The sequence below is a fragment of the Rhinolophus sinicus genome, chromosome 13 (assembly GCF_057876585.1).
Source record: "Rhinolophus sinicus isolate RSI-liver-muscle chromosome 13, RSI-T2T, whole genome shotgun sequence".
Taxonomy (NCBI): Eukaryota; Metazoa; Chordata; class Mammalia; order Chiroptera; family Rhinolophidae; genus Rhinolophus; species Rhinolophus sinicus.
Window position 1 is genome coordinate 3,358,940 of NC_142513.1, and position 14,056 is coordinate 3,372,995.

General features: G+C 53.7%; 2 protein-coding genes across 9 annotated transcripts in view; one reads left to right on the forward strand and one right to left on the reverse strand.

Moving 5' to 3' along the window:
- The window catches only part of GNAS (GNAS complex locus), a 65,555-nt gene that overhangs the window by 48,849 nt on the left and 2,650 nt on the right, over nucleotides 1-14,056 (reverse strand). For 4 of the 5 annotated variants that reach the window (XM_088789056.1, XM_088789055.1, XM_088789054.1 and 1 more), the window contains exon 1: nucleotides 2,534-4,391. The exons of the other annotated variant lie outside the window; for it this stretch is intronic. In XM_088789056.1, the coding sequence (XP_088645182.1) occupies nucleotides 2,534-4,376 (1,843 nt within the window). In that variant the 5' untranslated portion in view covers nucleotides 4,377-4,391. Of the gene's footprint in view, nucleotides 1-2,533; nucleotides 4,392-14,056 lie in introns of those variants that run through there. 5 annotated transcript variants of the gene reach the window in all.
- Nucleotides 4,532-14,056, forward strand: part of LOC148756006 (uncharacterized) — a 32,880-nt gene continuing 23,355 nt past the window's right edge. For 2 of the 4 annotated variants that reach the window (XM_088789058.1, XM_088789060.1), the window contains exons 1-2: nucleotides 4,888-7,090; nucleotides 8,652-8,823. In XM_088789058.1, coding sequence (XP_088645184.1) covers nucleotides 8,753-8,823 — 71 coding nt within the window. In that variant the 5' untranslated portion in view covers nucleotides 4,888-7,090; nucleotides 8,652-8,752. Of the gene's footprint in view, nucleotides 4,838-4,887; nucleotides 7,091-8,651; nucleotides 8,824-14,056 lie in introns of those variants that run through there. The other 2 variants (XR_016018140.1, XM_088789059.1) reach the window with 2 other exon arrangements.

Below are 14,056 nucleotides of genomic sequence, written 5' to 3' on the forward strand. Positions count from 1 at the left end.
CTGGTCAGTTGTAGCCTGGCTGTCCTCACTGCACTGCCACAGCAGGTGACACTGGCTATCTGCATTCAGGTCCACGCTAGACATGGCCGAGGTTTGGTCTGGACCATGCTTGACCCCCACCCTGCCACCCCAGGAGCGGAGCCAGGACAATGGCAGGGTGACCCCAGCAAGTTTCCTTTTATTAAGCTTAACTTCCCCCACCCCCCATACAAAACAAGGGAAATTTGTAATATTCTTAAGACTCGGCCTCAGACAGTTTGCTGCAGGGCTGACGTTTGCTTCATCTGTGGTATAAACCTCCAGTACTGATTTAAGTGGACCATGCTCTCCTCCGCACCCCGCTTGAAATCCCCAGAATAGGACTCAAGACACACAGCAAAGAGATCTGCTGGGAAAGCTTCATGTCACAGAAGAGGCAACTGAGGCCCCAGCATGCAAGGGACACTGCCAATTGGGGGCCAAGTGCACTGTTTCTGGGCTCTCCTGTCTTTACCCAGTTGTGTCACAGGCTTGCTTCCCAGAGCTATGCTTGGAATACTGCAATGGGACCATTACGGCAAAATCCGTTGTCTGCAGGGAAACAGCACATTGTCTTTTGAGGCTCTGTGGCTTTAGTGTACTTGAGACATCTGAAATTTAAAACTACCTTCCTCCTGTATGTTTTTGGGAAAATGATGATGTCATGCTCTCCCTGGGTGGGCATAAATGACCATCACATTTAAAACTGATTTGTGAGAGGAGCACATCACAACAGCGCACAGTGACGTCCACGATGCCATTAATTAAAGCCATCACACATGATAAAGTATTGAACAAACAAATGGAACAAAGCCTCAGAAATTGTGATCTTCAAATCCCTTGAAAGGTCTTAGAGAATAACAAAGAAATTAAGATTCTGGAGCTCCACTTTGGACATTTTCATTGAAGCCACACATGCAGACCACTGCTAGCTGCTGCTTCGATTAACTGTGGCACAGGAGTCAACACCCCAGACTTGAGCTAAGGAGTCTTGAGCAGGGGGAGGGGCTCTGGGAGGGGTGGGGGGGGGGAAAGGGGGTCCTGGAGAAGGGAGGGGCAGGCAGAGGGCCGCCAAATGTACCCTTCTAACATGATTATGAACACACCTTTACGTTTTTTCCCCCAAGCCCATTTGCAGAGGATCTTACCTTTGAGCCTCTGTTCCCCCAGCTCAAGCTGCTTGAAAAGATTCACATGCAAACATTTCCATATTTCACAACTCAGTCAACAGTTTTACCACATGTTGTCCACACACTTAAAATACACGCGAAGCATTTTTGAAAAAGTTTTATTTTAATTGCATTTCAAACAGAAGACGGCAATCCATCCACTCCCAAAGCACAACCCCTCTTTGTAAACCAAGCCCCTCCTACTGTACTAGGGTAAAAGTGTAAATGATTGGCTTACCTCGGGCTCTTCCCTAGGAAAAAAATTATTTCATGTTTTAAAAACATAGCCACGCCCACCCCCTCGGAACAAGCCTGGTGTGGTTTTTGGATCCAGGCTTGCCTTACTGCAGGTTATGCGTTTTTTTCCCCTCATCCCTCCATCCCCCTCACCAGGTGAGCCGAATGTGTGCAGAATACCGAACTCATGTGTGCAGCCCGGGACGCCCCAGATACCTGAGTGTCTGGTTTTTCAACCGTAAAGGCGGGAGAGTTTGGCGAACGAATGAGAAGTGAGGAAACGCTTAGCGCAAAGGGAAAAAAGAGAGAAAGACATACAGAAAAACAGGTTATGGAGGCCAGCGGGAGGCGGCCCCCTCTCTCCCCAGCCAGTCGCCCAACATATTACCCCGATGTCCCACCACCTTTTCTCCGCATTTTTCGCGCCGCCCGCTGCAGAGCGCCAGCTCACAGGAACCACCAGAGTATGCGAACACGGAAAGTTTTTGCCCGCGCCATGGCGCACAACACAAGCCAGCCCATTCCCCAGTACGAGTACACAGTCGGCGGGTAATTTGGGGGTGCCAGGGATGGGAACTGGGGGACACTTGAGCATATCATGCACAGGCGGACACAATATGGACACCAACACACACCAACAAGCTGTCTGAGTCCAAGCAGCCGTGCCAGGCGAGGCGGGGCGCACCTTCCCCACGACCCCAGCCCACCACGGCCCCAACAAGCCTAGCCTGGGGAGCCCCGAGGCCCCTCCCCGGTAGTTCCTGGCTCACCTGAAGCCCCCGCCTTCCTTGCCGGCCCCCACCCCAGGACTCGGGGTCGTCTTACGGTCGCTGGCGCTGGCTTGTCCAGCTGGAAACGACCCTCAGTGTTGTGCGGCACCACCTTTCTCCCTGGAGGGCACATACTTCGGCCACCCGAGCCCACCCGAGCCCACCCCCCTCCCGGGGCAGAGTTAGGGCCCCTCACTGGAACTTTCTAGCAGGCTACTCCCGCCTTTGCCCAGACCCCCTCCTCCCGCCGCCAGGCCCGAGCCCCACCGGGCAGCCCTGCCACCCCCTCCCGGGTTCCCGGGCGGCCCTGCTGCCCGCGGGCAGAGTCCGCCGCATTACCTAGAAGCAGCAGGCGGTGCGTACACATGTAACCCATCTTTTCGTCCTGTAGCTGCTTGTCGATGAGCTTGCTGCGTTTCTTCTCTGCGCGCTTCTGAGCGCGCTGCTCCAGGGCTTCCTTGCGCATCTGTCTGCGCTTCTCCGCCAGAGGAATCTTCTTGACCTTGGGGCTGCGTGGGGCTTTGGGCTCGGCGCTCTCAGATCGGCCGAAGCAGCCCCCGAAGGCTTGCATGAGGAAGTTGCGGAGCAAGTTGCGCCGGGGCTTTCGGCGGCGGCGATTTCTCCGGGGCTGCACGCAGCGATGGCATCCGAAGGTCCCATCGTCGGATTCATCGCTGCTGCGGTCGTCGCTGCTGACCGACCCCTCGTCGTCGTCGCGGCCGCGGCTGCGCTCAGACCTGCCCCGCCAGGCATACGCGCGAGTAGGCTGCGGAGTAGGCGGATCGGCAGCCTGGATCTCGGGGCTGGGGGGTCTGAGGAAACGGAGCTTGGGGCGGGCTCCGGAGGCTGGGGCGGCAGGGGCTGCCCCGGTGGCTGGAGCGTCAGAGGCGGCTGGAGCGGCTGGGGCAGTCCCGGCGGCTGGAGCGGCTGGGGCTGTCCCGGCGTCTGGCGCGTCAGGGGCGGCTGGAGCGGCCCCGGTGGCAGGAGAGGCAGGGGCGGCTGGAGCGGCCCCGGTGGCAGGAGCTCCGTCGCCCGGAGAGGGGACTTGGCCTCCGTCCGCAGCAGCAGCGGTTGAGCTTCCTTCCATCTCGGCTGCTTCTCCCTCAACTGGGGGTCTCTCTCCCTCTGCTCGCTCTCTCTTAACTGGGGCTCGGGAGACCTCGATGGGCGGGCCATCAAGCGCGATTGGGGGGCTGTCCATGTTGACGGGAGCGTCGTCGACCCCAACGGGGGCGCTACCAATCTCGAGCGGGGGTCCGGGGATCTCCATTGGGGGGCTGTCGCCGGCGAAGTGCGGAGGAGGTCTGACAGCTTCTCGGGATGGGCTGCCGATGGCGATGGCGCCTGGGACCCAGAGGGGGGGCTCGCTCGTGGCGGGAGCGAGGAGGACCGCACTCGGCACCGCAACTCCCGTGAACTGGCTGCTGCTACCGCCGTCGATTTGTAGGATAGCTCGGGGGAGCCCAGGGGGTGGGCTGTCGTCCCCAAAGGCTGCTCCATCAAACTCAAATGGCATAGCCTCCTCAGGGGGAGGGCTGCAGCCTCCTCTGAAGCCTGCATTCGCAGGCCTGAGGGCTTGGGGCTCCTCAGAAGGGGTGCTGTGGACCCCCACACCTGGGCCTCCTGGAGCGAGGTCTGAGACCTGCAGGAGAGGTTGGCAGCAATCTCCCTGGGCAGGTTGCTCAAACTCAAAGGGCATGGCTTCTTCAGGTGGAGGGCTGTAGCTTCCCAGGCCTGGCCTGGCCTCACAGAAGGCTCTGGGCTCCACCAGCTCTGAGCTGAAAGCCTCGAGGCTTGCATGGGCCCCACTGGTGTCTCCAGGCTGCTCCAGGGTAGGCCAGAAGCTTCCCAAGCTGGGCTGCTTGACCTCGAAGGGCATGGCTTCCTCAGGAGGTGGGCTGTAGCCTCCATGGGCTCCGGCTTCCTCGATGGCCTGGCCAAGGCCTTGGCCGTTGGGCCTGGAGACCTCTGGGGGTCCACATGCCTCGCCTTCAATCTCGATGGGGACGGGCTCGCTGTTAGGCGGTTGGGTCTCCATCTCTTCGGCTGCGCTAGGCCCAGCACTGGGGGCAGCTGCCCCTGGGGCCTCCAAAGATGGTTGCTCGGACTGTTCCCCGAGTTCAAGGGGGATATCGCGTTGTCCTGACATATTATTGCCGTCGAGGCAGTTGCACACGCCCATAACACGGTGGCGAACTCTTAAAATAAACTTGGGGCCCCGTAAGACGGAGCACCCAACCAAACTAGGGTGAAAAAAATATCTTTAAAAAAAATCAAAGTACTAGCTAGAAAGTTCTCCAACCTCACTTTCCAACCCTCCTGAGGTCTGGGGGTTCAGGGCCTCAAACCTTAGACTGTGGCAGAAGCAAATCTATTGTTGCTGGTGGAGTGTTGGCTTCTTCTTGGCCACTTTTTATCCCCTCAGGCAGCCCCTGGCCCCCCCCTTGGCCTGCCCTTGTCCCCTCCTCTCTCTCTTTTTCTCTCTCTGTGTTCCAGGCCAGCCCCGCCTGCTTGGATCTGAGGAGCGTGTCGATTCGGTCCGAAAATCGCTCGTAGTGCTCTCTCTCTGCCACCAGGGGACGCCGGCTGGTGGCCAGGCGGCTCTGGGAGCCTGTTCCCGGCGCCGGGAGCCCCGGACTTTGGGTAAGGGGGCTGATGAGCTCAGGCCTCGCTGGGACGTTTTGGCTCTTTCCACTGCTCTCCCTGACTGATTTGGAGTCTTTCTCCTCTCTTCTCCCCTGGCCAGAGAGAGCCCTCTCCTGCGTTGCGGGACACGTGACGCAAGACGTGGGCCCCGGGCTGCTTGAGCGCAGGAGCTGAAACCCTCCCTCCCAGACCCAACTGACTCTCCTTGGGGGAGGGGGAATTGCATGATGTTTTCCTCACCCCAAGTTACCTCTGAACACCTGAGCCGCAGCCCCCAGCCCTGGGCAGACTTCGATCCTGAGCTCCAAGTCCAGAGCGCAAAGCTTTGGGCGCATGGGAAAGGGGTGTCAGCACGCACGAGGATGCGACAGGTGGTCGTGAGCCCAATGGCAGAGAGGACAGGAGGCGAGGGGCGAGGTGATGCCGAGTGTGCGCACACAATTGGTGTTTTAAATGCCTTAGTGTACTTTCCACCGCTTCTGCAGCTTTTGTTTTCCGGCTTGCCGAGGTTGGCTCCTGTAAAGCACTTCAATGGCCCCCGTACCCACCACACTCTGGGGGGGTCTTCGCAGGAGCTTTGAGTGGCGCAGGCTGGATTCTCCCCATTTACGTGGACGATGATTCAGGGAAATAAAGGGTCTCGGGGGCATACCACGGAGACCCTCTAATTGGTAGCCAATTAACGCGGCACGTAACGGGGGGCGCGGGATGCGCATGGGGACCCCACAGAGTGCAGGCCTCAGAGTTCCGGGGCTCCTACTGCTCTGGGGCAGGGTTAAAGGAGATTTCAGTTGGGGTTAATGGCTGATTTAGAGTGGTCTCAGAGACTGGTCAACCATTTGCGCACTGAACCCAAAGACACATCGTGCCCTGCTGTGCCGTGCCGTGCCAGCAACCGCGGCCGCGGTGCGCTGTTTCCTGCCTCGGGCGCCCGCTGCAGGGTCGATCAGTTTGTTCCTTCCTTTAGCTCCTCTCTAGCCCCCTCCCAGCCCCTCTTCTCTCGCTATGAGTCTCCCGAGGCAGCCGCTTTACTTTCCAACTGCTGTAGCCCGCCGAGATGGCACTAAGCTCTGCTAAAAACCCAGCGGCCGCCCTGCTGCGCTCCCGTCTCCGTAGCGCGTGGTGGGCTCAGAACTAGTGGGGGTAAATACCCACACCACCTGGGTGGGCTTGACGCGGGTGCGCGCACTGCTCTGGCTCGGGGGTCTGCAGTAGGATTTGAGCCCAGGAAAATTTTGCTGCTTGCAGATCACGTAAAACCCGGGACATGGGTATCAGGTCTGTCTCGCCAGCAGGTGACACAGACCTGAGAGCCACCTTTAGGCGCAAGGCAACTGGGCAGGGGCATGGACACCTGGCTTACGGGCGGGGAGTTACGGCGGATGCGTGTACCAGTGGATGGGCTGCGGCAAGCGAGGCACACCGCCTGGATCGCTGTATCCACGAGCCGCAGGCGGGTGAACCACGCATGATCCAACCTCATTAAGTCTAACACGTCTCTTTTAGAACGAGACCACATCCACAGCGCAGCACTGCCCCCGCGTCTGCCAACCGTGTTGCCGCGCTGCACAGAGAAAATCTGACAAAGTTGGACCCTGGGTAACGTTTGAGGTCCCTCAAAGGTGTATCACCTCAGCTCTTTGGACCTACACACTTCCAAATGCCAACACTGAACTTTGGTTCAAACTTTGGCCAACCATACCCACGCGTAACGGCTCAACCATTTGGGCACCCAATGAATGGGCCAACTGGGTCTCCTCAGTCAATTCACTCCCCTCCGACCCCAGCACTGGGTCAGCCATTGGGCTGGGGTCACGCCAATCAAGGCTGCCTGGCGAATGAGCAGGGGGCGTCGGACCGGAAACCGGATATGAGTGGGAGGTCCAATAGGGGGCGCCGCGTTGGAACGCCCTAAGAGAGTGTGCTGCTGGGGTAGTTGGAAGCGGTTGGCGGGCCGGCGTATGGCGGCCAAGCCTGGGACGCCACGAGGCTGGCTGGCGCCATGCGGTCACTCTTCCTGACTCCAAAACTCACAAAGGCTGGAAAGATAATTGAGGGTTCTTAGGGGCCAACCCTGGGTCTCACTGATGGCGGTGGGCAAACACACCCAATACCCGGGACCGCCGCTGGGGCGAGGAGGATTTCCAGGGCCTGGAGATAGAGGGGGCCTACTGCTCCGAGGCAGACGAGCAGCCCCAGATGGATAAGGAGTTGAGGCCCCAGGGATGCTGAGCTCTGCCGAAGCGGAAGGTCAGTAGACGTTGGGGTTGGAGCCCCAGGGAGGCCGTGATGGGGGCCCCAAAGGGACGGCTTGCTCTCGCCAGGCCTCGCACTTGGCCCACTTCACTGGGGCTCTTTCCCAAAGCACTATTCATCAGTGAACGGGTGCCGGGTCTCTGACATCCTCGTGGGCCGGTGGGACCCCTTTGTCCAACACACACTCCTGGTATCTTGGTTCTTTGCCAGGAGAGCACATGCATTGAGGGGGGTTAAGACTGGGCAGCTAGATACCAACCCTCCATTCTAAAGGGTAAGCAACATAGAAATGAAAGCCCTCCAGTTGGGGGGATCTTGAAAGTCTTGATGGAGAAAGTGGCATTTCAAATGGGCCTCCATGGAGGGACAGAAGGTTTGGCTATGAATAGAACGTGGGGGGATAGGAGATGTTGGCTGACCATGAACAAAGATGCTAGGAGACAGGGCTGGGTAAAGAGAATAGGACACTGTGCCAGGTCTTGGAGGACCAGTGGGAGAGAAGTCATGAAAAATTGGATAGGATCTCTCCAAGGATACTATGACATATCAGGACAACAAGTTTTGAGGCTATTCAAGTTGCAAATGGAGGTGTTGATGGTTTTTCCTGCAAGTGAGGATTTGAGGCTAGTTTTAGGAGAGGTTAAGGCAGTATGGAGGATGGTCCTGATGAGAATAAAAGGGGCTGTGGCTGGTCATAACCTTTAAGGGAGGGAGAACCACACGTGGTAAAGGAAGCAGGAAGGCCGAAGAGAGGGACTCGAGGGATCCTAAAGGACCTTCTAGCAACTTCTGTGCTAAAATGGCACAAAAAGTGGAAGAGACAAAATTTGGCACCTGGATGATGGGACACGTGTGGGAGGATCTGGGGAGGCGTTGGCATGGTGGCGGAGCCAGTTGGTTTTAGACATGGCGGAGGTGAAGGAAGGATGGGCAGTCTGGAAGGAGAGCTTTACAGCCTATTACTTAGGATGGGTCTGAAGTTTAGAAGAAAGGTGACAACCCCAAGTTCAAAGTGATAGTCATCCTCATTAAGATGAAATCGTTGGATGAGAAACACCCTCAAGGGGAGAAACCGATTTGGTGACAGAATCTTGAACACTTGGGAGTACTAGAGAGGACATCACAGAAGAGAGCAGTGGGGCTAGGAAGAGACCCGTAGGCTCAGACCAGAGGGAAGAATTTAAGAATTGGTCAGCAGATGTAATCTTGATGGAGTTTCCTTAGCCTCTGCACTGCTGACCTTGGGGACAGGTAATGCTTTAGTGTGACTGCCCTGTGCATTGTAGGAGGCTTAGCAGCATCCCTAGCTTCTACCCACTAGATGCCAGTAGCATCCCCTTTGTTGTAGCAACCAAAAATGTCGCTAGACTTTGCCATATGTCCTCTGGGGGGCAAAATCGCCCCCCAGTTGAAACCACTGCTATAGACTGAGAAAGGACCCTGTAGACTTGAGTAGGAATCACCTTAATTTAAAGGTAGATTAGGACCAGGAAGAAAAAATTCCAGTACTTAACTCTGATGGTCCTTTTGTCCCTTCTGCTTATTTTTTCTGCAGTGACTGGCCCCCAGAATTTGAAAACCCCAAATCACTTGGGTGAGTGAAACTCCACCGCAGATCAGCAGTGAGACTTTAGAGACCCCCCCGAGCATGGCCAGATGTTTGAGGAGCTGATTAACCAGAAAGGCAGCTGGGTGGCCTGGCCACAGGACTCGAGGAATCTGGGATGGTAAGAGCTGGGGTTGATCAGCTGGTGGGCTGACGGGGCCACTCTGATTGGTGGGCCTATCTGGTGAGCCCGCTCAGGGCTGGTGATCTTGTTGGCCTAAGACAGAATGCAGCCTTGCCCTGGATGGAGATGGCTGGGGATGAGTGGCTGTGGGCAGCCTAGTCCGGGTCTAACCCTGCTAGGGACATAGTTTTTAGGATCTACCATTGTACCATTGTAATTTTATAGTAGCAAAGTATGTTAAGCACAGATTTCCAATTCTGGGTGGTTTTCTATCAGTAAAAGAGGTAAATATTTGATAGGAACGAGAAGGAACAAGGAAGGAAAGTCAGTTAACAGGTTCACGCAGTTCAGGAAGAGGATGGCAAGAGAGGCTAGTCAGGTGCCTGCAAGAAGGCTGAGCTAGGGTGAAGGTCAGAGGCTACGTGCCAGCATCTGGACCCTGTCCCTACAGGGAGTGTGAGAGTGAAGGGCTACCGTGAGATGCTGTGGGCATGAGAGGAGGAAAGGATTGGCTGTCAACATCCAGGTGAGGGTTTGCTCATTTCCAGCTACTGAAAAAGAAGCAGTTTGCTACACTTGATGAATTAAGAATGCAATGGGAAATGCTACCATGTTTCAGTTCAACTCTGCATGTCTGAAAGGCAGCCTGTTAGACCAAATGGCCCAGCTGCCACAGGCAGCAGATCAGCTGGCTTTCTGTAAATAGGGAACCCCAAATGGAAAGAAGGGATTCCTTCACTGCTGACTGAACAGCAGCACCACTGCCACCTGCAGAGATGTGGCCTCCTTCCTTGGTGGCCCCACGTGGCGCCCTGGGCTTCCCAGTAATGGACACCTCCACGCCAGCACACTAATCAGCAAACAATTATTAGGATACTTACATTTGGGAATTCTGACTGCCAGATGCACAAGGCACATCTAGATTTTAAGGAGCTGCCTGTCAAACTTCTTTCTTATTATAGTTCAGCCCTGTATCCAAGAAAGACAAAGTAGAGGGAGGGTCCTTTGAGAGGGAGAGGAGGCGGGTAAGAGGGGAAGGAGCAGAAACCAGGAAAAATGAGTTTTTTGGGGTGGTGGCATTACCTCCTAGCTGTGGCGTTGAGGGGGGTGGGGTTTGCAGAAAAGCCTTTTCTGCAGCCCACTCGTGCCATTAGTTATCAGTGAGTGAACTGAGGAAAAGGAGAATCTTTTCACCAGTTATGAGAAAAAGGCAAAAGGAGAGAACATAGGAGACTTCAGACAACTATTACGTTTCCCAGCCTCCCGGAGACAAATGTTTTCTGAGTGCTGACTGAGTAGCAATAAGACTTTGAAGCTGTGCAATTAATTACTGTTCAGCTCAGACTTGCTGCGCCCATCCGTTTGCCTTCCAGCATCTCCTCTGCCAGCCTCGGCCGGTGGAGGCAGCAGCAGCATACTGCTGCCTGCAGAAGGGTCTGCGTGACCAGGCTGTTTCAGACGAATGCCCCTGAAGGGAAAATGCCTCGAATGGATGAGCGTTAGGGGCAGATGCAGTGTGGCCATTCAAGCAGTGGAATCCAGTCTTAGGAAAATAGGTGTTCTGCGTAGATTAAAAAGCCCCATGTGGGAGCCCGGAGGCCAGGGCCCCCCCACCATGAACCAGACCCTTCACTGGGCTCACTAGCTGGACTCAGCCCTCATCCTGGAAGGGCTGCCCAGTTCTGCTGCAGCCAGGCAGGCAGGAGACTGTCCCCTGACCACCTGTGCTTGTATGGTGGGTCCAGACAGTCTCCACATTGCCAGAACTGGGCTGTGGAGTCTTGCTCCAGGCTCGCTGGTGATGCAGCAGAGAATTTCGAGGGGAGAAGGGGCCATTCCAGAAAAGATGAACAATGCCACAGGAAGGGGGAGGAAGGGATAAAAGTGGGGGCTGGGATGCAGGGGGAGGGAATCCGGGAAGATACATTTGGCTTTAGTGGAAGCTCTGTTTACAATTTTGGTAATTCACGTGGAAATGCAGGCACCCTGGGGGCTTCTGGGCAACGTAATTTGCATTTAAGGGGAATGGTATATTTCACCTTCTCGCACAACCTCAATTACCCAGGGCGAATTTTCCTAATGAAATCTAATTGAGACAGCTACATAAGCCAGGGCACTCAGAAACTAGCTCTTGCCTGAGGGTGGGGTGGGGGACCTGTTTTCTTCAGCTGGCTGGCAGCCTGTAGCCTCTCTGCCTCTCACCCTGAAGTTTGAGAGTCAGGGCTTCTGCCTGAACCCAAATCCAAGACTCAATATTTGAACTAGAAAACAAGATCTAGGTTTTAAATCTTTCTGTTTGGTTGAAGCAATTGAGGTACCTGTATGAAAACTCCACTGCACCTGTGAAACAAATTTCCGGGCCAGGCTGTAAGGGAGTCTCGGGGAAAACGGTCTCCCCATTAGTGGCCCTCCACTGCCGTCCTTGGCGGTTAAAAATGCTCTAATACTGAGCTGACGTCGCCCCTGCTGCCTCCAGATTATTTGAAGACTGCCACAGTCTCCCCTAAACCTTTCTCTCCCAGAGTCTGTATTTCTTCAAACTACTCTTTACAGCCCTAATGTTGAGGGGTTTTGTGACCCCCATCTCCAAATCCCTCCTTCTTTTCCTTCCTCGGTGTTCTCCCTGTATTCTCTAGTTTTCACCTGTGATTCCCCCAGAACCTTCTTTTCCTTTTATCATCCTCAAATCGTCCCCACGTTACAGCCGCCGCCAGCCCACTGTCCACGCGGTCGTCTTCTCTGGCCTCTCTGTAGCCATGCCCACCATTAATCTGTAAGTGTTCACCCTTAAATAAGCCCATAGAATAAAAACAGGCTGTGTCCACCGACACAACCAGGAAGGAGCCTCCGCAGTATACCCTGGAATAGGGAGCCGGGGGAGGGGTGCAGGGCGCCATGGCTCCTCGCCCGTGCCCTGCTTCTATTGGCTGAGTGCTGTCAACAGGTGACAGTGGCCCAGCATTGTGGACTGTTGGTCGTGGGGGAACTAAGTCACTGGGCTGTTTGCTCTGGCTTTTCTGCCTTGTGAATCAACTAGTCACCAGCCCCAGCATCCGTACTAGGGGCTGTGGGGAAAGCAAACAAACAACAACTGAGATTTGGAAAAGGGGAAACAAGCATCAGTACGATTCACCTTCTCCATAGCCTCGTAACACGTGGCCAAAAAAACAAGGTTAAGTATAACAAAAATGAGATGTTAAATCACTTAATTTGACATAAATCAGTTTTTTGTGTTTTTTTTTTAAACACTTGCTGTGCTCATCCATGCATTTACAACAGAGACACTACTGGTTTGGGGGAATGCAAGACAATCTTAGTTATTAGCAGGTCCTGCAGAACAGAAACGGATGATGCAGTGTAGGCATGTATCTGTGGTATTCACATTTCAGGGGAGAGGAGCAATTAAGAAAAAAAAAAAAGTCTGAAAAAGCTCCTGGGAGGGAATGATAATGAAAAAAAAAGGTGGAGGAAATTGGTTTATCCTAACTAGCTGCAGCTACGGAGCCAGTTTTCTCAGGCCTAGCCAAATCGGGACACTTAAAAGTATTACCCAATAACATATTCAACACTTGTGGGAGCTAACACTTGGCGGTCAGCGGGTGGTCAGTGGCTGTCCCTCAGCTGCCTCCCTCCCTCCCTCCCAGAGCCGCAGCCTCTGCAGGCTGCAGACTCAATGATTGCAATGCTGGCTGCATGCCACCTGCCCCCACTCTGAAAAGCTTGGTCCCAGACACTCAGCTCAGGGACAGCAGGTGGGGGAAGACAGCGCACGTAAGCCCAACAGCAAACATCTGCTCTTAGGGGCAGCCCTAGAGCAGACACTGTGGGCTATAACTGGACACTGTGGAATTGTGTATTTAACTTGCCTCTTTAAACCATTTGTTGCCACCAATTCAAAAACAGACTTGACACAATCAAATTAGATCCAACACAAAGTAAGATTTCCTCACAACTGGTGCTTTTGATTTGATCAACCTTTGGAAATTCTTTTGGTTCCATTAGCATTACAATTATTGATAGAGTCAAACTGGGTCACTTTGGGCTTCTTAAATGAATCAACCTGCTTGCATTTGGAGCTGAAAGGGATGCTGGGAACATCTCATTCAGCTACAGCTACTTCATTTTCCATGTAAAGAAACTGAGGCAGAGAGGTGCTGGGTCTGACCCAAGGCTGCCAGTGGCCCATCTCTGGGGCATGAAGATTTAGGAAACAGTCATTAATGCCCAAATCTTGCACAGTAGGACAAGGAATCTCATTCTGGAACATGGGATTAAGAATGTAATTGGAGAATCCCATCCCCTTTGCCTAAGAGAAGCACAGCACTTGCGCTGGCATGTGACGTCACGGGCCTCTGGAAGCTGCATTTGATATCAGTGATTTGTTTTGTTATAGATTACCTTTCTGTGGAGACATACTTGTCCCAACACCATGGTTTCTGCTCAGTTTCTTCTCAATAGTGTCCCTCTGCGTGGAGAACAGTCATAATACAGATAATTTAAGTAAAATCCATGCAGATTATTTTAAAAAGGCCTAATTCTTACCAACACTTAAATTTCAGCTTTCTTCCTCATTAAACCTCTATCACAACTGCTAAAATTGAGGGCTAAAGAGTAAAGGGCTGCAAGCAATTTGGGGGCGGGAAGTTTCTAGTGCATTAAAGAAGCATCTTAAAACAATTCCAAACTTTAAAATTCCCAATTCTTGAGTTGTGATAAACATAGATTAAAAGTGTGTTTGCTAACCTTTAGAACTAAACCTACGACAGACTGTTGGCAGCACACAATATCTGAACATTGCTACGTGATTTTCCAACTCAAAAAGTTCAGTAAGAGCACCTTTGTCCAAGAAAAAGCAATTTCCATTAAGCACGTGATTAATGTAGTAAAGGAAAAAATCCTAAATATTGGAGCATACCATCACATTCAACTAGCTTTCTCCTCTTCCTCTTCTCTCTCCATTTGAAATTTTATGACTGGCAGGTAATTCACCTCTGTGATCAACTCTAAAAGGTTTGCTTTTTTTGAGAATCCCCCCGCCCCCCCTCAGACAGACCCCACCTAAGTTGAAAGGGCTAGTGAGGGCTTTCAAATGCTAACTACAGTTTAGCAGGGGAGACAAAGGGCCGGCTGCTAGACTAGAGAGTTGGGAATGCCTGGAGAACTTGCCAGAACCGGCTCTGGGAAAGAAAGGCCACTGAACACCACCAGTGCCACAAGTAGAAAGAGGATT